A 24,372-nucleotide genomic window follows, 5' to 3' on the forward strand; every position below is an offset into this window, starting at 1 on the left:
AAGGAAGGGAAGGGAGCAGGGAAAGGAAAAGGGTTGCTTGCAGAACAAAAAAAATAATTAAAAAATTTTTTAAAATTGCAAGAAGGCAGCTTATGGGGGGGGGGGGGGGAAGAGGAAGCAGCATGCTGTCATAACATTTCATATAGAAATGGACCTGGCTTTACCTATAACAATCAAGAGATCGTTAGCAGAAATGTATTAATATCTGCAAGGCCCAATTCCAGCAGCTGCAGCTATTCCTTAGAAGCAGGCCTTTGTTTTCAAAAACCAAGTGACATTTTCATGGTTGGTTGGGCAGTTCACATAGGAAAGAACTGCAATTAATCTACACGCAGTCAGCAGGACTTGGTCTACTATACTAGAAGGTGCCAAATCAATGTCAAGCATGGGTGAAAACCATAAGATGCTCCATAAATTAATGGAGAAGCAAGTAAAGCAAGGCTTTTTTATGGGCTTCTGCAGAGCGTTAAATTATAATATCTAAACAAAAGACTGAAATATATAAGAAGTCAATGTATTTGATGTGCAAAACTAAATGGAAGATGGATAGTCTGAAACCATGAATAATGCATTAGACTTCAATAATCTACTAGCTGTGGCCCTTATTGTCAGAGCTGATGTGTGCTTCCCAGCTATTTTCTCAAAACTTATTATCTCACACATTTTTCCTACCAAAAATTCCTATGTAGCAGCACATTATAAAGCATAGTATATTGTATAAAGCAGGACAGTTGTGTGCTGCTCTATTGGGGTAATGCTATTTTATAAAATAAACTGAGACACATTCATGTTATTCCTTAAAAACAGAAGTGTTCCAAGGAATATTTCACAATTTCACTGGTACTTTGAGGAACCAATTAAATTAAGTATTTTTCTTTTAGACTATGTTTTGGCTTCAACTTAAGCAAAGCTCAGCATAGTTAGCAGTATGATTTTAAGAGAACTGATGCAATGGCACTTTTGGGAAAGAGCTGTTCTGATCTTTCATGTATTTTTTCCCTACCATTTTACATGGTTGAAAGTTTAGTCCCCACATAAACTGAGAAAAAAAAACTATTTCCAAACACAATGGCACTATTCCAACACTTTTAGCATTAGAAGATAGAAAAGAGGATGGATAGAAAAGAAGATGGAGAGGAAGGTTAGAGGTGATATATGTCCCATCGGCTGCCATCACCAGCACTACTGATCCACTATTTTTCTCGTGGCACTGGTAACAACGCAGGTTGGACACCAGCATTAATCACTTCAAGGAACAAACTGGGCAGCAAATCAATCCTTCAGCAAGGTTACAGTGGGAGGCTGGGATGACAACGGCTGTCATCATGGATCACGATAGTGGGAAGGCACATTGATCTGCAGGCTGGTGAAGGTAAAAAAAAAAAAAAATCATAGAGTATCCTGAGTTGGAAGGGACCCAGAAGAATAATTCACTTCCACTCAATATTTTGGTCACCTGGACCTCCTTGGAGCTAAAAGTGGTTTATCTGTGCTGGCAATACACAGACCAATGTTTTCTTTGGTCACACAAAAAGGCCACAAGTCTCTGCCAGAAATTAATCACGTGAGAATTGTTTCAAAGCATGTAAACACTCGGATTTTCAGAGATATGAAGTATTAGTCCCTATTAATGACAGCTGCTTTGTGCTAAATGCTCCTGAATATATGTTACTAAAGAACGGTTCTGTTATTTAACCTCTCCTGTTACATTCCTTTTGGAAGATAGGTAACATACTCGTATAATCACAGATTGAATAAACTGCAAATCTGGACTCAAAAGTATTACATACAACAACAGACTATATAGTATCAGAGAATCATAGAATGGCCTGGGCTGAAAAGGACCATGAAGATCATTTAGTTTCAACCCCCTGCTATGTGCAGGGTTGCCAACCACCAGATCAGGCTGCCCAGAGCCACATCCAGCCTGGCCTTGAATGTCTCCAGGGATGGGGCATCCACAACCTCTTGGGCAACCTGTTCCAGTGTGTAACCAGTGCCTGGTCACAGTACTCCAGATAGTGCCTCACAAGAGCCGAGTAGAGGGGGACGATCACCTCCCTCTCCCTGCTGGCCACCCCTTTTTTAATGCAGCCCAGAACACAGTTGGCCTTCAGGGCTGCAAGCTCACACTGCTGGCTCGTGTCCAGCTTCCTGTCCACCAGGACCCCCAAGTTCTTCTCCGCAGGGCTGATCTCAAGTGGATCTTCCCCCATTTTGCATAAATACCTGGGATTGCCCCGTCGCAAGTGCAGCACTCTGCGCTTGGACGCGTTGAACCTCATGAGGTTCTCATGGGCCCGCTTCTCCAGCCTGTCCAGGTCCCTCTGGATGGCTTCCTTTCCTTCCAATGTATTAACTGCACTGCTCAGCTTGGTGTCATCCTCAAACTTGCTGATGATGCACTTGATTCCATTGTTTGTTGTTGATGAAGCTGTTGAAGAACACCGGTCCCAAGACCAACCCCTGAGGGACACTGTTTGTGACCAGTCTCCACCCTGACACAGAACCATTAATCACAATCCTTTGGCTGTGTCCAGCTAACCAATTCCTAATCTATCAAACAGTCCATCCTTCAAATCTACACCTCTCCAAGTTACAGAGCAGGATGTGGTGAGGGACCGTGTCAAAGGCTTTGCAGAAGTGCAGGTAGATGACATCCATCGCCCTTTCCCCTTCCACCAAAACCACCACTCTACTGTACTTGCACTGGCCTTGCTCTCTTCATTTCAAAGGAATGAGAAGGACACCATTTCAGAAAGCAAAGAGACACACACTAACATAGATTTAGGACGAAGAAGGTGTAAACCTGACTGCCAATTATAGAAGTAACAGCATCAATTCTATCTAAAGGAATGCCTAGCTATTGTAAAGGGTAGCTCACTTATCCGGAAACCACTGCAACAAATTGTTAACAGAAGCTGTGCAATCTCAGATCTCGGAGATTTGAAGAACAGGTTAGACCAAGATCTGTCAGCAGCACTTCAGGAATAACTGCCCATGTCTTGGGATAATGTCTACAGAGCTGGTCAAGCTTCCTTCTAGCTCCATCTTCTGCGACTGTAATTAGGGTTTCCATTTCACATGAGGATGGCTTAGCCTAGCTACCTCATTTGTCATTTTTTCCAGATCTTTTGGCATCCTCTCTATTAGTGGTGTGCCAAATTTTCCCAAATTCCATAGCAAATACAAAGCATGAGTCAATGTAAAACACTTTCCATGTAGCAATACAAAAGTAGATGTGGCTTAACTCCCTGATCTCTGTATACGTTATATATTATACATTAAGATCATTCCTTTGTTTACCACGCCTGACCTCAACTTTGCAGCCAGACCATGATTTTCAGGTCGTGCACAATGCCATGGCACAACTACCGGTGCATGCAGAATAGTTTGAAAATATATCATCAGGAGCCCCATTCATGGTTAGCATTTTCATACTGACAGAAGCCCTTGTACAGAACAAACTTATGCAGCTTCAGATTTTCTTTTAAAATTCCTGCATCTGTCTGCAAATTCTACACTGACATTTGCCTCCATGCAACAGGCAAAGGAACCTTGCACATGAAGATCTTGCTCTTCTTTTCTAATAGATAGAGCTTTCCATATCCCTTTCAAGCATTCTTTTTTGACCAACTGAGCTCAAAAAAGCCCATCTAATGATTGTCTTTTATATATATTAGAGAGAGATCTATACACTATGTATACACTATAAAATGAGACCAAGAAAACTTTTATAGGCACTATGGTACTTTTATGGCATGCGTGTACTGTGTATAATGGGCTATGGAAAAAAAAAACAGGTGTTGGATTTGACTTACAGAGGAGTTCTACACTAGATGAGAACTGAAGTTTGCCTACAATCATGGCATACTCCTAGAGAATTTAAAACTTGGTAATATGTGGCAATGGTTGGTAAAGAGAGTCAATATAAAACAATTAATTCTGAACACCAACAAATTTGGAAATGAATTAGCCAAGGCAGACTAGAGTTGAAAAAGAATTTATGGCAACCTTTCATTCTGAACATTTCCTAATGCTGGGCTTCTGATGAAGTACAATTGGAAGTCATACAACTACAAGAATCTAAATAGCTTACTTGATCATAGTGTTTTTATTTTGTTAAAAATGCACCTCTCCATCATAAGAGTTTACTTTCTCTTCCAGACTCATGTGGCAATAATTTTGTCTTTGTTATCACCTTCCAGTTTTTACTGCAATAAAAGTAACGAGGCTGCCCAAACACACAAGGGACAAAACCCTCCATTACCTTTTGTCTTCCATTGTTGACACTTAGACTAGACGATGTCAACGCCAGGTTCAGGTCCAATCCCAACCATATTGGAAATCCTAAACAGATTGCCCCAAAATAACCCTTACTTGGGTTATTTTTATATTAAGCCTTTTTGGGAGATATCCTGTATCACTTGCTGTTCTCCTGGGATACTGAGCTAACCTTCCTGCTACTGGAAACAGCACACAGCTGCTGTTCCTAGCCCTAGCAGCGCTGAATGGTGCTGGTGTGCTCAGCAGAGTTGGCGCTGATGAGCTGCAGTTGATTCCCAGTATCAGACCTTTGGGACTTCAAGGCAAGGCATCTCTGCCTGAAACCTAGACAGCCACCAGTGAAAGCAAAGCAGTCAGGTGTTGCAAGTATAAAATGTAAATCCTTCGCATCACTGTTACACACATTACCAAATGCTCTACAAACTAGAGATTAAATTAGAAAGAAATTTGATTTATGAGCAAATTTGTTTAACTGCAATATAAATACCAAAAGTAACTGCCACTATCTTTCTAGTTACCTAAAATACCCTTGCTCAGTGGTTTCTGTGATAGAAGGGGAAAGGAGATCACAATATTCTTCACCAGGAACACAACAAACTCAGGCCACCATAAACAAATTTACAATGAAAATTCACAGGCTATCATTACAGATGGGTACTGGAAATGAAACCCTTTCACTTCAGTTATATTAGCCAGCCCTAAGAACCACAGGTTCCCTTTCTCCTCCGAAAAGAAGGAACAGAGACACAACTCAACTCTACATCTATTTTAGGTTTTGTTAAGAAAAACACCAGTTTTCCATTGTATATGTTATTTCCACTCAAACGATGCCTGAGCTCACAAAACCCTGTAGTGCTTCCAAACACAAACAGTCCCTTCTAAGGCACATTCTTGCTCTCCTCCCCTAGACAGCACATCTGCTGGGTGCAGGACTCTAGCACCTGCTCAGCCTCGCCACTGTCAGATGTCTGCCTTCTACTGTTCACAAGCTATCATGACCTCAGACGCCACAGAAATCCCCAAAGCTTTCCTCAGCAGCACATTCTTGAAAGTGTTACTCAAAATCAGAGAAATCGCTTCAGTAGTTACCAAAAGTAAACTGGCACTGTTAAACTGATAGGGCTGTTTCTTTTAGATCTAAAGGGGAAACTGTACAGAGCACAAAACAGCACGGGAGAGATGAAGCAGCTAAGGAAACTGATCTCTGCAAGACTGATGGTGCTCAATCCTAAAATAGGCTAGATTTTCCATAGTCGCATGCACACAGAGCAAAAGTTTAAGTAAATAGGAGACCTATAGGTGAGTCCCAAAGGTCAACTGACTCAGGCTCAGTGAGTTATTTCTTCATTATATTCTAGAGGTAAAAGGAACAAGCAAACTACTGTTTCAGAGTAGGAATGGCTTCTAACCACTGCACACAACACAAGGACATTGCGATCCACAATTTACGCCCGTTACTGTACCTGAGATTGGGCCCTCATCCCATTCTTCAGATCTCCTAAAGCGATTCGTTGTAAATCCCATGCAGACATTTACTCCAAAGGCAAAAGCAAATAAAGATATAACCTGCAAAAGCAAAACAGCAGAGTGATCAGACGGTGCAAATCCCCAGACTTCCAAGCCAAGAGCATTAGGATTAAAGGGGCAGAGATGGTCCCTGTACATTCGAGCTTCCCAGCGCTGCAGTTCCCATCACTGGCACAGCAGCTGACAGAGTCACCCTTTTAGAGTCGCACAAACCAGAAGGGGTTTATGAATAAAACATCTCTTTCTGAAGCTGAAACGCTCCTTTTTGTAGGACCTTATTCAGGAGAGACGGGTTACTCCTCCTTTAAAAGCAAACATGCTCTTTTCCTTCCCTACCTGGTGGAAGTGGAAGCAGCCCTTCTTAGCCATACTAGAGGATTCTTGAAAAGCCCGTACGGTACCGTCCCTTTTGCTTTATAGTGAGAGCAGAGCTCTGTTTGCTCTGAGAGTTCGGGCTATTAGCTACAAGTAATCCCACCTGGTGAGGTTGACAGGCTCGTGTGATTTGTCCAGGGGGTGATTTCATCATGTTTCACTCACAAATCGCAGCTCCGAGTGCAAGAAGCTCCAGGCATCATCCCTCGCTGCGCCCTCCCCCCAAACACACACACGCACGCTTTTATGTGGTTTCCTCTGGCAAAGCAGGGCTTTCTTCTCTCACTGCGGCCAATAGCTTTTCCTGCTCATATTATTCTCCTCGCAAAAGTAACATGGCTAAAAGAGAAACCAAATGCGTCTCCATCTGGCTCAGAGAAGAAGAAGAAGGGGGGGAAGCTCGCCCAGGCTGCGAAATGGAAATATCCCCACGCCACCCTCCAGTGCCACAAAGCGTGGGGCAGCGACCTGGGCACCGCTCTCGCTCTGCGCTGCCAGCCGGGTCGCAGTGTCCCCACGCCAGCGCAGGGGTGCTATTCAGCTCCCGCGCGGTGCAAGGCGCAGAGCGATGGCAACGCACACGGTTTTATTCGGAGGGCTGGAAACCACAGCCTTTCAGAAAGGAAGGGAAGTGGCACGCTCCTTCTGCCCCACATTTTCCCATTTTCTTCCCCAGCAGCAGAAAGCTAAAGCGTTTGGAGAAGCGCTTCTATTTACACAGCAGACGGTAATGCTGAGAATTATGGTTCAAATCAGTTGTTTAAATATTGTTTACCAAGGCAAATTATTGACCAGTGTGGTTTGCTTTTTTTTTTTTTTTTTTTCCTGATGGGAGTTCCCTTCATTAAGGTATTTACTAACAATAGCATTTAAAGGGACAGAATCAAGGCTGTTAAGCCTATTGACAGACTTATCTTCTCTTGCAACACTGTCATACTATATAGTGGCATTGAGAAATACGTAACAGATTTCTTTAAGCCATCTTGCAATATGAAGCACATGCATTTTGCAGCTCTGCTGAGAGGTACTTTTTAGCTGCTGCAGTGTTTGTCCCTCTCCACTGCATAGCTTTGCAGGGCTGAGTCTCCTGTTTGCTTCTCCCAACTCATCTGCCTGACACCCGTAGCTCAGAGCTTATGTTTTTTAATGCAGTTTTTTAACCAAGAGAGGATCCATTGGGCAGCTGTATCTTTGCATTGCAAGCTTCAGGGAAATGTTATTAGCGTGGGAAGACCTCAATCTTAGCTGTATGAGGACACTGTATTCCTCCCCTTGCACAGATCAGGGGTCTGAAGTAAAGACTTTTCTAAAGTTTGCTTCATCACCACCTTGGCTGAAGATGAAATAGGCAGCTGAAGTACAGGTTGCATAATGTGCTGAAGGCAGTCTTTCTCTAGCAAAAAACAAAAACAAAAACAAAACTGAAAGACCTGTGTATAGTGGTCTAGAGCTAGAAAAGAGTAATAACCAGATTTTGTATTAGCTTTCCTATAACATTATTCATTTTTAGCCTCTGATATATCCTTGCTTAAACATCTTCACCAGCAAGTGCTAGGTATTACAGCAGTGCGTGTCAGCAGCAGAAAGGAAACCAAGCACACACCAAATTACTCTACAATGTCAGTTATCACAACTGATGAAGTTCATGACTTGATGAGTAAAGCGTGAGAATCAGCAGATTGAGCTCTTCCAGCCTGGGATCCTCAGATCACCAAGTTATCCTGGGCAAAACACAATTGAATTTTCAAATCGAGTTGTCCATTTTGAGTGACCAAGGCAACATATCTAGCCTCAACTTCAGAGATACTAAGCCCGTGCAGTTTCTGCATGTCTTCCTAATGTGCAAATGCTTAGCTCTTTGGTTAAAAAAGTTAAAAGAAAAATGAAGCAAGAAATAAAACCAAAATATATATCAGAATGGGTTTCTCCAGGTAAAAATATAGATATCTTTTTTTTTTTCATTCATGTAACATCTGCAGCTTATAAACTGCACGATTTCATGTTAATGGAGAAGTTCATTTTAAATTTCCTGGCTCACACTACAAGTACGTTATATTAATTAACATCCTTTGCAATATCCTTTGAGAACTATAGATGACAGCGATCCTGAAACTGCTAATATTTTTCTTATGTGTTATGTAAGACACATTTTCCAGTAGCTCTGAACTGACCGCATCCTCAGATGCACAATCATCTTTTTGTAACAAGGATTCTGCCTGAAGCCACCCCGCAGATGCACAAGGAACCTATTAGCATAAACAAGGTTTAATTATTTTGTTCAGGGAAAATTTCACTGCTGGGAGCACTGGCAATTAACTTTTTAGCAATTAATTTCCATTCTACTCATCAGAAAAAGAAATAATAGAGTAGAAATAATATGTTCCTGACCCTTTGGTCACGCAGTGGTTCAGTATGAGTTTTAGGGCTTAAATTAAACACATGACAAGGGGATTTTAACAAGATCAACAGAATACGAAATGCATTTTTATCAATTATTATCCATGAGCATGGGGATTTAGCATTTATGTCTGCTTAATACATGTAATGGTACTAAATGCTTAATTCAGAGTGCTGAACTTCCAACCAGCCACTAGGTGACACTTTAAATGAGAAATTCATATTATGACAGTTCCAGAGTTAGTTCATCTCTGTTAATATGCAGAATTAATATAAGAAGGGCAGTATTTACTGTCTTATATAAAATTGGCATTTTCTTGACCTGTTTTGTGATTAGTTTGTTTGTGTCTGTTTTTGTTCTTGGTTTCTGTTTTTTAATGAGAAAGGAAATTACAGAGATATCAAGTACATTGGCTGAGTCAGTAGCTGGGAATGGAGAATAGGCTCTGAAGAAATGAGCCCTCTTAGCTCCTCATCTCCATGGTGCACTGCTGGGAGCAATTAAATAATAAGAGGACCAGCATGAATGTTTCCAGTGTAGTTGATAGCTACACGAGTAGCAGAAATGTGAATTTGATCTCTCCCTCCATAAATATCTTTCAATATAGTTGTGGCCAAGAAAAAAAGTTTTGTTAGGTAGAAAAATTTCTAATCACAAAATCTTTTGATAAGCTACAGAAACTATGTCACAGAATTCCAGCAATCTCCAAACTGAGTGCCCTCAGATACACATACAGTGGAAGCAACTGAAGCAAACATGAGAAGATGCAGGCACTTCACTGAAAACACCCAATATTTTCAGCAAAGCCAACATGATGAAAAGACAAGGCCCATCAGTGTCAGAGGACAGAAGGAGAGCCAAGAGGGAAGGCAATGGCCTGCAATGAACAGCACCTCAGCAGAGACAAGCCTGGCAATCAGGCCACAGCCATACAGGAGCCCAGAAACTGAATTGTATTCTCCAGCAAGGGATAAAGTTCAAATGGCTGGCAAGCTGTACTGGAAAACAAAAACATGCAATCCATTCCTAAAGGGTAGGTAAGGATACAGATGTTCATACGGATACGTGAAGGTGGAGGCATGGTGTAGAGCACAAGAAGCAGTTAGGAAAGACAAGAATCAGACTGTCCCTTCTTTGGGTTGTTGAACATGTGGTGAGAATAACAGAAGCTTCTGCATGGATCTTTTTTCCTCGTACATGGAAAAGCTCCATTTTGTCAAGGTGATCTCCATTATAGAGGGCATCAGTCCAAGGAATGATGGGCTCCTCCACCATGTCTGCTGCTACCTTGTAAGACTGGAAGACCCACAGGCCAGGCTGCGCTCATGAAAGTGCCTGCTTATGAAGAGCCTCAAAACACCACCCAGCAGTGCCTGAGGGCTTAACGAATGCCTCATCAATTATCTGTCTGCTCATCACCATCCTGAAGGGAAAGGTATGCAAACCCTGTGCTCAAGTGCACCCAAAGAGCAGGCTGAGAAAGACTTTTTGGGCCAGAAAGATCTGTAAAGAGGCAGCAGACCCTCAGGGAGGATCATGGACAAATTACAGTCTTCAAAATTGCAGTTCTCTGCAGTCCAACCTGAGGCAAGATGTGCCTGAGGCACCTACAGGCCCATCAGCATTTCTGAGCACCCTATATGAGGCCCACAGGGAGTGCCCAAATCCAGACTGAACATTACTGAGAAGGAGCAGCAAGGCACATGCCGTCCTCCTCACTTTGCCCTCCTGGGTGGTTAGCTACCAAACAAGGTCCTGCATGAAACATAGGTGTAACAGGTCCACACGCCTGGCCTAAACTGCTGCCTATCCTGAGAGAGAAGAGATACCACTGACCTAAGAGGATCATGCTCTGCTTCATCCTCACTGGGATGAGGACTGAAATCCCAGTAGCTGGCCCAGTGAGAACAGGAGGGTGTAATGCAATACAAGGATAAACTCCACAACACCCCACATCATACATGACTGCTTCAGTGACTGAGAGAGAGCTGTGAGTTTGGTGAGAGCACTGCAGCTCCTGAAGCTGCCTGGGATGCCCATGGCAGGACGTTATCAATAGTGCAACACACACACCTGACATTTGTGACCATACACAAGCAAAGCAAGCTTTGTGAGCAAAGGCAGCTAAGTCAAATAAAAAACAGGCAAGTGTAGAAAGCTGTGTGTACCTGAGAGCCTCCCTCCTTCCAGCAGTATGGCACCTAACAGACCAGCTGGTCCAACACGTGTTAACATGTCCTTGAGAACCACACATACAAGAACAAGAGCGTAAACACCACTCCAACACACATGCTTTCATCACCTTCAAATATGTTAACACCTTCTGAATTCAGTTTCTGCATAATGTTATTATTAAGAAGCAGCACAAGCACTTTACTTGTGAGTTCATCACAGCCAGTCTTGATGTCTTGATGGCTTTATATGGTAGCAAACGTGTGCCTACATAACCACTGTTAATTTCCTGGTTTTTATACAAAGTGTACAATCTCTTCCATTCTGTGAAAACCACAGTCCTTTAGGAACAATGAGTTAAAGCTAAAAGAGAAAAGAAAAATAAAAGAACAGAGCAAAGCTGGTAGCGCTACTTAAAGATGCAAGAAAGCTGGTTTCCTAGACCTCAAACCACGTTCCTACTTTCTTTCTGTAACTTGTGCAAACATCCTTTACCATGTTGGACCCTTTTTCAGAAGAATATCAGCTTTGAACTTCCTGGATATATAAAATAAGTTGTGATAACTTCTACAATAATCCTGTAAGATAGCTCTCCTATGTAAGTATATTTACTCTCAGCCCAAACTTCATTTTGGCACTCTTTCCAAGCTCAAGGCTTGGTTATGATTAAAAAACTTCCAAGTGCTAATCTCTTCAAGTAAAATGTGGATATAATTAATACTGTGCTGTTTACTTTCAGTTTGTTTTCTTTTCCAAACAAGAGTTTCTATTTCTTTGTTTCAAATCTCTTTTTTAAAAAAGTTTTTGGCATTTGGATCAAGAAAAGTATTTTAATTGATATTTTTCTTCTTGTTAATTTTAAAAAAATAAATAAATAGTTATTTTCTAAACAGAAAAATTCTATTTGATTTCAGTTTAAAGAGATACGTCACTGAGAATAATATTCTCGACTTGCTTTGGCCATCTGTGCTCTCCAGCACCAACGCATGTTCTGGGGAAATAGCAAAGAGAGATCAGGCTTGATTCTTCCTCAACCAGCAGCGGCATGTCCCCATTTGGGAACATTCTCCTTTTGTTTCTGCACTTGCACAAGGAGGTATTTCAAGACTGAAGAACTGCCTGCTCTTACAGCAACTCGTGCCTGTACCTATGAAAGCTTTTTTGGCACTGTGAATGGATGCATGAAGGTATGTTAGACTGCAGTGCTGCAGTCCTGCGACAGGCTGTGACAGAGCTACAGTTACACAGAAAAGAGCTATGGGCCATCTGAAGCTTGAACCTACTTCATGTGAACACAAGTCTGATTCCAGCTCAGTGCTGTTTTATTTGCAGAGGGCCTACAAAAGTGGAGTACTAAATGCAGTGGTGCATTTAGTCCAATACAAAGAGAAGGTAGTCTACTAAAAACAAGTTCTGAAGAAATCAGAATAGCTGATGAAGAAGGGATGTACTCTGGTGAAAGAAAAAAAAAAAGAAAGAAAAGGGAAAAAGAAAGAAAAAAACCACCAAAACAACAACAACAACAGGAAAGCCTACACATTTATTAAAAGCTGGCTACACTCCAGATCTTATTCATTGAATGTCCCCATGATTTCTCATGCAGAGGAGGATACAATAGCAACTGCACAGGCTGCTGCTTAAAGAAAAATCCATAAAATGACAACACAGCTAACGCTCTCACAGATGCAGAACCATTCTAGATGGAATGCTTTGTCATATAGTTGAAATACTCATTTTATACCACAATCTGAAGATATCCCCAGCCACGAAAAGGAATTAGGTGTTTGAACAAAACCAGCAGGTACAGTCCAAATGTTAGGCACCTGTCAGCAGTCATAGAATCATAGAACCATCACATGGTTGGAAAAGCACTCTAAGATCAAAGGAGACCTTATAGCTCTTTGCAACTCCCTGAAAGGAAGTTGTGGTGAGGTTAGGGTCAGCCTCTTTTCCTGTTTAACTAGCAAAAGAACTAGAGGGAATGGCCCTGAGTTGCACCAGTGGAGGTTCAGGTTGGATGTTTGGAAAAATTTCTTCTCCAAAAGAGTGGTCAGGCACTGGAATGGGCTGCCTATTGGTGGAATCACCATACCTTGAGGTGTTCAAGACAGATTTAGATCACAGAATCATAGAATGATACAGAATCATAGAGTGACCTGGGTTGAAAAGGACCACAATGATCATCGAGTTTCAACCCCCCTGCTATGTGCAGGGTCACCAGCCACCAGACCAGGCTGCCCAGAGCCACAAGAGGTTGTACTAGGGGACAAGGTTTAGTGGGGAAATATTGGTAGTAGGTGGGTGGCTGGACTTGATGGTCTTGGAGGCCTTTTCCAACCTTGGTGGACTTGATTCTATGATGGTTCTATCAGAGAATCACAGAATCATAGACTCACAGAATTGCAGAATGGACAGAGTTGGAAGGGACCTCAAGGATCATGAACCTCCAACCTTCCTGCCACCAACCTCCTCCCCATTTAATACTAGACCAGGCTGCTCAGGGCCCCGTCCAGTCTGGCTTCGAACACCTCTAGGGACAGGCCATCCACAATCTCTCTGGCAGCCTGTTCCAGCACCTCACCACTCTCATAGTAAAGAACTATCATCTAAGTCCAACTGTTGATCCATCCCCACCATACCACAAAACCACATCACTAGGTACCGCATCTACACATTTCTAAAATTCCTTCAGGGACAGTGAGTCCATCACCTCCCCAGGAAGCCTGTTCCAATAACTCACCACTCTTTCTGAGAAGTTTTTCCTAATATTCAGCCCAAACCTCCCCTGGTATAACTTAAGGCCACTGCCTCTCATCCTATCACTGTTACGTGGGAGAAAAGGCCAACCTTCACCTTACCACAGCCTTCTTTCAGGCAGTTGTAGAGAGCCTCCTCTTCTCCATAGTGAACAATCCCAGTTCTCTCAGCCACTCCCATAAGACTTGTGCTCCAAACCCTTTACAGCATCTTTGCTCTTATTTGAACAATCCCACAGACTGGCTGGCAATCACTTCAATTCCTCTCACTCCAACCATCCCACCACTCCTACCTAGGGTCACAATGTGAGTTAAAAAAAAAAAAAAATCCTTTCTTTCATTGGTTTTTGCAGTTGAATGAGTTTTGTGCTCTAGTTCTCAGACCTGGGAGTAGCATGTCTGCTGCAGACAGCAGCAAGCTGCAAGCTGCTACTGCTTCTGAACCCTTTTTTTTTTTTTTTTTTTGATTACGGCTGAGTGCAAAGATGACAAATGTAGGAACAAAGGGAAAAACATCCTGTTGGAACAGTACTCCCTGTATTCTCAGGGTGAGAAAAGTATAAGCAACGTTTCAACAACATAACAATGCAATCCATTGCTGGTTTTTTTTTTTCCTACCCGTATCATAATGTGTAACTGAATACATTTCAAGCTGTGCAGGAGTGCAATATGGGAAAAAAAAATAAGAAAGAGCCATGAAGGAAAGTGCTAGAAAGCAAAAGTATGCAACTCTCTGCTTGCATGGATTTACTCAAGGATTATCAGCCCTTTTCTGTTGTTGCTGTTGTTGTTGTAAATTCTTTTTGCATCTATTTAGCATAAAACTTTGGAACGGAACAAAGAGTCATTTTTTATGGATTAAACAAGGTGACTGCAGTGAAACCGGCCACTTTATTAACAGATTTCTTCAATATTTTAAACTGGATAATTTTACAGACTTAGGTTTTGTTTTTCTAACTCATTTTTTTCCATCGAATTATACAAGATTTTCAGAATTAATCTGTTCTTCCATTTAATGATTTCTGACTGCTGAACAATAAAAGAAGCCCGGCTTTGCTCAGCCCTCACAGAAAAGAGATGCACCCCAGTGCATCTCTCCCCACCCCAGTAAATCCCTTTTCCACAGCAAACACAAGTAAAGTCAACTCCAAATTATACTTGCTGAAGCTTCTCAGAGCAGAGACAGATGTTCCTGGGCATTCATACAGAGGTTGCAGAACAGCTGGGGCTGTTTAATTTTGTATTCTTTCTTCTGTTCATTGCTGCCCCTTCTCCAAGATGCTGCAACGTAACACCCTTGAAAGCAGTGCCTGTCCTAATGCAATGTAAAATGGACTTGAGTAAAATAGAGCTCTGGTGAAGAGCTATTTTTCCAGCTTTTTCAGCTTTTTTTCCCATCTTTGGCAGCTGAAGGAAAGGCCTGCTGCCCTTGCTGACATCCACAAGCTCAACATTTATTCCTTTCAGGTGAAGAGTCGCCCACTCCAGTTGTCTCTCCCTGTCCCCTCTGCACTGCACTGCAACAACCAAAGGAGTTTCACTGCTCAGCTAATCTTCCCTCCACCTTGGTATTGAGGAATTCTATGATAAAATCACCTTACATATAAAATGAAAAACAAATAAACAGATCTTGGGTAAAGGAGCAGGGATGAGCAGTGGAACTTGATAGGGAGCAGAAATACCTTTAGGTGAAGTCATAAAAGGTGGATCCCTATCCCTGGGGCAAACCTGGATCCCTTTGCGTTATGACAAGAGCAGGAGCACGTACATGCTTCCTCTATAGTAGCTTAAGTCACAACAGCTGTTCTGCAAATGAGTATCAGACCAAACCTCATGTTCATAGCCCTGTTTGTAGGCAATCTGAGCCTGCTGAAACATCTGCTTGATTCTATAGATGATTTCAGAAGATATAAGGCAAAAAAAATTAAACAAGGAAAACTGCTTGTTACATAGTAAGAACAGAGGGCATAGAGCAGAGGTGTGGGAGGTCTTTGGAGAGGCAGCAGCTTCAGCAAACAAGCTAGACTTAATGCTGCCAGCAATATCTGGAGGCACCCAATGTCCTACTACAGTCAGAGCTGTATTCCAGCATCCCTGAGGAAATGGTGGGCTGGCTGGCAGAGAATTATAGAATCAGAGTGGCTTGGGTTGGAAGGACCTTAAAGAACATTTACTTTCCAACCTATGTGATGCAAGGGCAGAAAAGTTAACCTTGAATTTGGGGGTGAAAAGAGACAGTATGTTAGGAGGACAGATCTTTGGAGACTCCAAAAGAGGAAATATTTCCTTTTTGTTTCCTGTTTTGGGGGACTGCAGGGGATAAAACCATCCCTGTAATCTCTCTTCTATTGTTAATGCTCTTTTTCTGTTGTGCACTAGTGCACAACTCCAATATAGGCTGAAGGACATAACAAAATTAGAGCTTATGTAGGTGAACTGAATTTATTTGGGGAAGCACAAGTGACCTGAATAATTAATCCTTTTGGACATGTTTCCTTTAATAGAGGTCTTAGATTGTAGCATCAAGAAATTCTTTGGTACAATGCTGTCGTTTACAAAGAATGTCCAAAAAAATGCAGTTTCCCTGAGCACAGAAAGGAATCCTATTGTTTTGGATATCTAAAAGGCACTTAAGGACTTCTTACATTTATGCTGAATGAAGGGCTATCAGCTCCAAAGGAATTTCACCCAACTTCATAGCAGTGATCCCTTTCCTCTGCCCTACCTTAAGCACAACCTTGTCCTGAGTTCATCTGTTGTCTTCACTGCCACCTTAGCTCTGTTGGCAGCAGTTTGTAAATAAAGGAAAACAAGAACTTACAGATGATTCAAGCTTAGTTATTTGCAGTGCACTGTTTCATCAGAATTCTTTCTCTTCATCCCGTAAAGCATTTTCAAGATATTGCGTTCATCAGTGTCACATCCATCAGGCACACGCAGCCAGTACAACTGAAATGGTTTTTCCAGGGAAAAATATACAGCACGTGTAAGCAACTATTCTGCAGATATTAAATTCTACTTTTAAATTATCTTAATCTCTTTGCCGTTTTATTTGTCAGCATTGCTAATTTTTCCTGCCTTTTCTTGCCTTAAGGACTCACACGTAAATTGGGCAGTTTAGAGCAATCCTGGCAGAGATGAGCTGTTGGAATTTAGTCAGTGAATACATAGGGATGGGATGGGGTGTCCATAGGCCATATTCCTCCCATCTGCTTTGTTATGCTGCATGCAAAGTGCCCAGGGAAGCAGATCCTGTCCCAGATTTGCACTGGGCTCTCTGGAAAACCTGGAGTGATTGGGAAAAGAATGAGCTGGTGGGTGAGCTTGTGTGTAAACAACCTCTCCATGGGCTACCTCTGGACAAAGTGCAAGCAGCACAGCCCAGCAGTGTAGGAAGTGTGCCCTGGCCTTGTCCTACATCTGTCTGATTTTGGCAGGTGCCAATATAAAGACCAGAAACTGTTATTAGGTCAAAAAGCCTGCATGCAAAAAGTGTTTTTATCCAGGATAGTTTATATATCCTGAGTTCTTCGAGCATTAGAGAGATGAGAGGAAGGGCCTCAGATGAAGGTACTGTTAAAGAACGAGCAGCAGTCTCTTGATTTCTATAGACACAAAGAGAATAAAACAGGAAATTGCAGTAATGGAGAGGGAATGTAACTGCTGCAGGAGGGAGGGTTTCTGCAGAAGAATGGCAGGAATAGCTCTGGCCATGTTCTGCCAGTAGTGTGCAGGTTTCTACCAGATGACGTGGGAGTATAAAGTAAGGTTATGTTAAAGGATGAGCATCCCTCTAGGAAAAAAAATAAAATTAAATTAAAAAGTGAAAACCAGCAAAGAGTTGCTTGATAGCAAAGCCAGAGGTGGCCTCCAAAATGAGAGGGTTAAAATCTTTACTGCGTGTCTGTGCCAGGGTTTGGTAGCAGGGGTGCTGCAGGGCCAAAGTCAGTGAAGGAAGAAGGAATGGGGGCACTGGAGCAGGGTTCCCCTGCAGCCCATGGAAGAAACTCACACTGGAGTACATTCACCCACCCTGTCCTTACCTCAACCCGCAGGCTTTTCCACCCTATTTTCTTCCCCTGTTCTCTTGAGGAATGAGAGATACAGCAGCCTGGTGGGTCCCGGGCAGACAGCCAAGCCAAGCCAACCCACCACAGCTTCCTCTTAAAAAATCTTCACGCAATAGTTTGAAATTAGATAAACAAAGGAGAAATCCTGCAGATTTCTGAAGTACTTCACAATAGAAAGAGTGGAAGGAAGGCATAAAGTTTGCTACAGAAATGGAAAGAGACTGAACTAGACAGGAATTGTATTGAAGAGGCAACACAATTTCTCTCCAGTTGCATAAGTGAGGAAGATCCATCCGCAGTAGAATAGCTCTGTTTGGTTCAGGAACAGAACACAGGAGCTTAGCATACTTGCTACATTTTAAATCTTTCATCCAGTTATTCATGTTCTGAACTGAATTATTCCTGTATATTCAGCAACTGAAACTTCTAAGGACTTTTTCATTTCTGGAAGAAAATCAGCGTCTTGAAATATGAAGGCTGCTAGGACAAAAGACTGCTGACTATGGATCTTCCTGTTGGAATTCAAACAGTACAGAAGAGCAAAGTCATTCTCCAATGCCAACAGGAACCACATGTAATTATGTATTTATATTTCCTCGTGTACTGAAGTGACAGTGACCCTGTCATCCATTACTCAAAGTGAGTGGAGCACACACAGTTTCATGGATTTTGAGACAGTGAAAGCCTGTGAGATCTGACATCCCGTGAACACAGTCACATTGTGGTTGTTAATTTGGTGAAGCAACATGAAGGAGCACTCAAAATGGAAATTCAGACAAGGTGGTGCGAGCTCCAGCACTGCCAGGAGCGGTCTCATGCCACCACCTGTCATTGTTCCCTCAGAACCACTCAGTACCTCCACTTCAGTGTGATGTGGGAAGGATTACAAGTAGCACTCGGGCTAAGGATGCTACGTGAGCATTGCTGCTAACAGTTACAGCTTTCAAGAATGACACTAAACTATCTTTATCTGTCTGGCGTCCTTTAGGAGTAATTGCAAACCTCTGCTGCAGTGACAGCAGTGACATAAACTCATAGTTTAAGCACTGTACTACATGCTCTAAAGTGAGGCAAAATTCTGTAGCATACAAAATGGAGTAGTTTTATTTTCTTAACACGCTATACATATCAACCTGCTGGGGGGAAGCATTTCTACAGCCATGCACTTCAAAAGAAGCTCCTTCTTAATATAAAAATGTCCATAATAATCCCTAAAAGATCAGCAGGTCACTCATAGGCAGCTCAGAGCACAGTCAGCCTCTTTTGTTTTCTTTTAGGTATACAGAGCTCCAGCTGTCTACCCAGCACCCTCAGTGCTAATGGACACTGAAAGGAAGCTTGCAGAGACAGAAGTAATTGGAGGAAATCACAATTAAAATCTAAGCAAATCAGAAGCCAAAGAGACTCAGAAGAGGGAACCAGTGATGATTACTTCAGAATCAAACTTTTAAAAAATCATTTTAATTCCGACCACGCTGAGCACTGCAAGGTATGCATGGCTTTGTTAACTCCTTATCGACTTACACCTCTAATCAGCACTCTGCATCTTTGGCAGGGGGAGTTAGGAAAAACAAACACAAATATTGTAATACTGCAGTGATTAAAGAAACTTTATCCATTTCTTTCAGGGAAACAAGGATTAGGTAGAGGTGCTTGTAATGGGAACCTTATTTAAAACAGATTGCCTTTACACCCAACAGATGGTGAAGATTTTATACAAATCAAATGCCAGGTGACGTGGAACTGAACTCATCATCACTTCTTGACGTGACGTTAATATTGCAGGAGGTCAGTACAAACAAAACAGACATTTCTTTGCTTGTGTCTGTACTGGATGCCAATTTTAACGCTGCCATAGGGTAATAAGATAGGAAAGGCAGTTTAAATTTAAAAGGTTAAGAGGGAAGGATATCTACATAAAGCAGAACAAGCTGTAAGAGATCTACTGTGATTTTTAAAATATCCTTACATTGTGCATTAAATAACGTGTTCTACTTTAATTATGACTCGGAGGACTCCCATCATCACCCCTAAATGCACATCGAAAGGACGCTCAGCTTGCCAAGTCCCAGTCCGAGCTGCGCTTGGCAGAAATACACTCACGCCGCTTCACAGCCTGACTTTGCTTGTAATTATATTTACTTCAGCCTACTGCCACAAGGCAGAAAAACACGGGGCAGAAGGGGAGGGAGGATGTGCCTACCGTACCAGCGGGTCTTTTTTCTCCATGGCTGAGGTTTGACGTAGAAACTTCGCTTCTCCCCGGCCCCTGCAGCGGCTGCCCTGGCCCCGGGCCGGCTGCTGGGAGCTGCCCGGCCGCCTTGGGCTGGGAGCTGGAGTCAGGGTGCCAGCTGCCCCGCAGGACAATGGCTCCATTGGGACAGAGCTTGGGGACAAAGGCACTGCTTTCAGGATTGATTTTATATGCACACATGTGACCTTTGCCTGAAATGACTCTATGGAAAGCGTCCCTGTCCCGAAGATCTGCTTTCAAATGCAGCGGACTGATGCTCTTGCCTAATCTGTTCTTTTTTTTTTTTTTTTTTTTTTTTTTTTTTTTTTTTTTTTTGCCACGAATGCCTCAGGAGAGGTCATGTGCAGATAACAAGGTGGTGTCGAGCCCTTTCTAATCATTTAATAGTGCTATTCAGTAACGGATAGGGTTATTTTCTTCACTTTCAAAGTCTTTCACCAGAATTTGCTAGCTGGCCTGCTTTTATCTGCATTTAGGAATTTAAGTACAAATCCAGAGAGCCCTAACTTCCAATCTGGTGCCCTGAGCCACTTCCAAACTCAGGCCAGCTGAGTTTTAAATGTGTGCATCCAGATAAGAACATTCTTTCATTTTTTCCATAGATCTGTAGGATACTTTTTTTGAAAACGAATTCCTGTATTATAAATTTAAAGTGATTTTTAAAGTGTTTTTGACGTTTCTTACTTGACAGGACACAAAGTGGAAGCTGTCAGTATTTAGCACATGTAAAATCTAGATATTGCTGTAGCTGTGCTGGAGATAGAGGGATGAAGGAGTTTGTCACCATGACATGGGGATGCTGCAAACACAGCAGCTGTAGCCACTCAAAGGCAGCTCCCTTGGAGGGCTTCTTTATTTCATTAGACAGCTAAATAACATTTTCCATTCTAAGATCTTGATTTTTGCTGTCTACTGCTCTGACAGAATGGCTGTTTTACTTTATTACTTTTCACTGGCCATTTTTGTGCTGGAAACATTGTGGATTTTTTAAACTTATTTTTAAGTTGAGTCAAAATATGCCAACCATTTTTTCTGAATAAAACAAAGGGTGAATACTTCGCTGTACTGACATTATACACATTTCTCTGTTCTTTCCATGAACAAATCACAGGATTATATACCTTCGAAGCAAGAGATTGGATATGGGGGATCAGGGAAGAATGGCCTTTTTAAAGTGAATACGTTCATCCATCCCTACCAAATTCCAGCTGGATGTGGTCAAGTCATAAATCTTGTAGAGATCTTTGTGCATGCTCAGCACTGTGTGCAACTTGCTCACACTTAACCACAGAGCTCTCTGGAGGTCAGCTTTTCTGGTTGGCTTTGAGCCCCTTACAGCCTGGGGTGCACTGCAGGTTTATGTCAAGGGAAAGGACTTTCAAAAGATGCACAGCTGAAACCAGGAGTGGGTCACCCACTCCCAGCAAAGCTTCAGATTAAGTTGCCCACATCTTACCCATAAAAACTGTGTGCTTGTTCACTCTATAGATCCCCAAAACTAAACCTAATCCCTCTGTGAACTCTCTCCACAACCCTCCATACCATCCTCCCTACTTCTTTTTTAAACTGAGACAGGGGAAGTTTAGGTTAGATATTAGGAGGAAGTTTTTCACCCAGAGGGTAGTGAGGCATTGGAACAGGTTGCCCAAGGAGGCTGTGGATGCCCCATCCCTGGAGGCATTCAAGGCCACGCTGGATGTGGCTCTGGGTCTGGTGGTTGGCAACCCTGCACACAGCTGGGGTTTTGAAACCAGATGATCACTGTGGTCCTTTTCAACCCAGGCCATTCTATGATTCTATGATTCTTAAAGCCCCTTCTTTCACCATTGGTCCTTTGAGGTGTTCACACGAGAAGGAGGATAAAATGAATGCTACAAGCAGCTGCTGGAAAGATGGCAGGTCCTGTGCCACACACAGAACAGGGCTGCTGTTGATCAGACACTGTCACCACGTGAAGGTTACAATACACAGAGACCATGAAGGCAAACAGATTTCAAGTGTTTTAGAAATCCTAAAATGCAGTGTCAGTATCTTTGCATGTCAGATCCAGTAATTGCAGAGTTCTATGAGTGCTACGTGCAAACATTTGCTTTTTTGAGTGATTATTTTGCAAGGTCTAGAAGCATCCTACAACGCAAAGGAGCAAGCAAAGTATGGGAGAAGAAACAAATTAACAAACCGACACAAGGTCTTCCCACCTCATAGCAGGCTGTTCCCAGCATCCTACTCCCTGATGTTTGTTTAAATTCCATTTAAAAGAGGATTCCCCTTGTTTCCCTTAGAATCTATTGTGCAGCTTTTTGTATCACTGACAATTTTTTCCTTAGATTCCCAGATCCCCATCTGACTTTAATCTTTTTTATTATTATTATGTTTTTGTGTCTTATCAACATTTGGAGGCAATCACAAACCTCCCCTCCAGCACTGTTAGTGGGTACTAGCATGATTTAACATTCCCCAGTCTATTAATTGAAATCTGAAAATATTTTAGTAGATACTCACCCCTGTTTAACACCACATTGTTGGTACCACAGCTATCTACTTATCTGAGTCACACTCCATTAAAATAAATCTTAGCCAGTTCTCTCATGCTGTAAAAACAAACTCAGGCGCTGCCATCTCTAGATGTCACTGGGAGCAGCAGGGCTCAGTTTGGACGAAGCTTGTTTAGAATTAATGGCCAGGAACCGGATGGTTCACGTGGGGATACATGAGTAAGAGGCTTTCAGGCCGCCCCTCTTTCAAAGCCTGTGACCATTGCTGTATTTATCAAATATCCCTTCCCTGCAGCTTTGTCTCTGATGAGCTGCAAGCAGAGCTGCTGGAGCTGCTTTGTGCACTTGGTTTAGGCAGCAGCAAGGCACGAGCAGTTCAGCTCAGGACAATGCTGGACATTCTCAGGAGTGTTACTGCTACACACAGGAAATTTCCATGTGTGGCAGGCAGGTACTTCCCACGTGAAGGAGCAGCTCAGCTGGAGAGACAAGGGACTGCAAGTCTTGGATTAGGAACTGAAAATCCTCTCAAGTCTTATCTTTATAATGCAAAACCTTTGAAACATTTGGTCTAATAAAAAAGTACAAGTTCCAGATACTCTAGGTTCAGAAATGAGTACTCAGGAATTTGATTTTACCAGAAATGCATTGAGGAGAGGACTTTCTGACATGGTTTCAAGCTTCTGTTTGCATCACAGGACAGCCTATGCTGGAAGGTTAACTGGAAGAATAAAATGTACACTTTCCTTTGCAGGACTCAGAATTTGAGGGGATTATACTGTGTGGGACTGAACCTGAAGAAAATGGCATATAGGCTGTGCTTTAAAGCAACTGTCCTACCCACCAGAATCAGAGTCTGGGATTCTGAACATCTCTTGATCTTGTGCAATCAGAGGGAGCAGCTATATACTTAAATCAAGCCAAACATCGAGTGCCTATATATGGATTTCCAGAGCTAATATTAAGATCCTGGTTTAAAAAGCTGTGTTTACATATATCCCAGTCTCCTAGAAATAAAGATCGTTTCAACATTACCCCTTTTAATCCCTTCATTTTCTGCATTCATTTTTAAACAGTACTGTTGGAAATAAATTCATCAGAAAATCAAACCGGCAGTTAAAACTGCCGTGGGTAGGACAGCATTAAAATCAACCACAAAAAAAACAGTGCTTCAAAAATATTGTACTGTAGATAGTCACGAATAAAAGAAGATTGTGACTTACAAGAAATATATGACCCCTCCTACAGTTAATCTATTCCATATTTGTTGATTGAACGTGAATTACAGTTGAAAAATATCCCAAGGGATTACTTAATATACTGCCTAATCCAGCCGTCCACCCCCTGCAAAGAACAACCTCATGCGGTTTTGCTTCATTAGGAGTTTCTCTGCAGCTCCAGTGTCCCAGCTCAGTTTCACCTCCTGCAAACAGGTCTGAGCATGAAGAAATGACTTCTGTGGCCAGAACTGTGCAGAAGTATGTAACTCTGAACAAGCTTAATTGCACAAGTTGAGCTAATGGAAAAACCATCGTTTGCCTGACTACCTTCAAGGCATGGTTGGAGTTATCCCTTCTGAAACCTGAATGGATTCTGTGGTCTTGTATCTCTGGCTTTGCTTTGGCACGTTTTCCATTTTTTAACCCTTAGTTTACAGTATTATGGCTGCCTAACAGTTTTGCTCATACTCCAAAGCTTTACCACTTCTCCTGTTCAACATTTTTCCTGCAATGAAATGATTTGTTTCGTATAATCACAGAATGGTAGGAGCTGGAATGGACCTTTGGAGATCATCCAGTCCAACCCCCTGCGAAAGCAGGTTCCCTACAGTGGTCTTCACAGGAAAGCATCCAGGTAGGTTTTGAATATCTCCAGAGAAAGAGATTTCACAACCTCTCTGGGCAGTCTGTCCCAGTGCTCAATCACCCTCTAAGTAAAGACATTTTTTCTCGTATTTGTACGGAACTTTCTGTGTTACAGTTTGTGCCCATTCCCCTTGTCCTGTCACTGGGTACCACTGAAAAGAGTGTGGCCACAT

General features: G+C 42.3%; 1 protein-coding gene across 11 annotated transcripts in view; it reads right to left on the minus strand.

Annotated features, from left to right (window-relative positions):
• Positions 1–24,372, minus strand: part of ENPP2 (ectonucleotide pyrophosphatase/phosphodiesterase 2) — a 100,029-nt gene that overhangs the window by 50,532 nt on the left and 25,125 nt on the right. For 3 of the 11 annotated variants that reach the window (XM_052703620.1, XM_052703619.1, XM_052703621.1), the window contains exons 1-2: positions 19,794–19,976; positions 5,751–5,853 (exon numbers count right to left, since the gene is read on the minus strand). In XM_052703620.1, coding sequence (XP_052559580.1) covers positions 5,751–5,853; positions 19,794–19,961 — 271 coding nt within the window. In that variant the 5' untranslated portion in view covers positions 19,962–19,976. The other 8 variants (XM_052703618.1, XM_052703630.1, XM_052703626.1 and 5 more) reach the window with 5 other exon arrangements.

This window comes from Tympanuchus pallidicinctus, unplaced genomic scaffold (assembly GCF_026119805.1).
Source record: "Tympanuchus pallidicinctus isolate F22 unplaced genomic scaffold, pur_lepc_1.0 scaffold5, whole genome shotgun sequence".
Taxonomy (NCBI): Eukaryota; Metazoa; Chordata; class Aves; order Galliformes; family Phasianidae; genus Tympanuchus; species Tympanuchus pallidicinctus.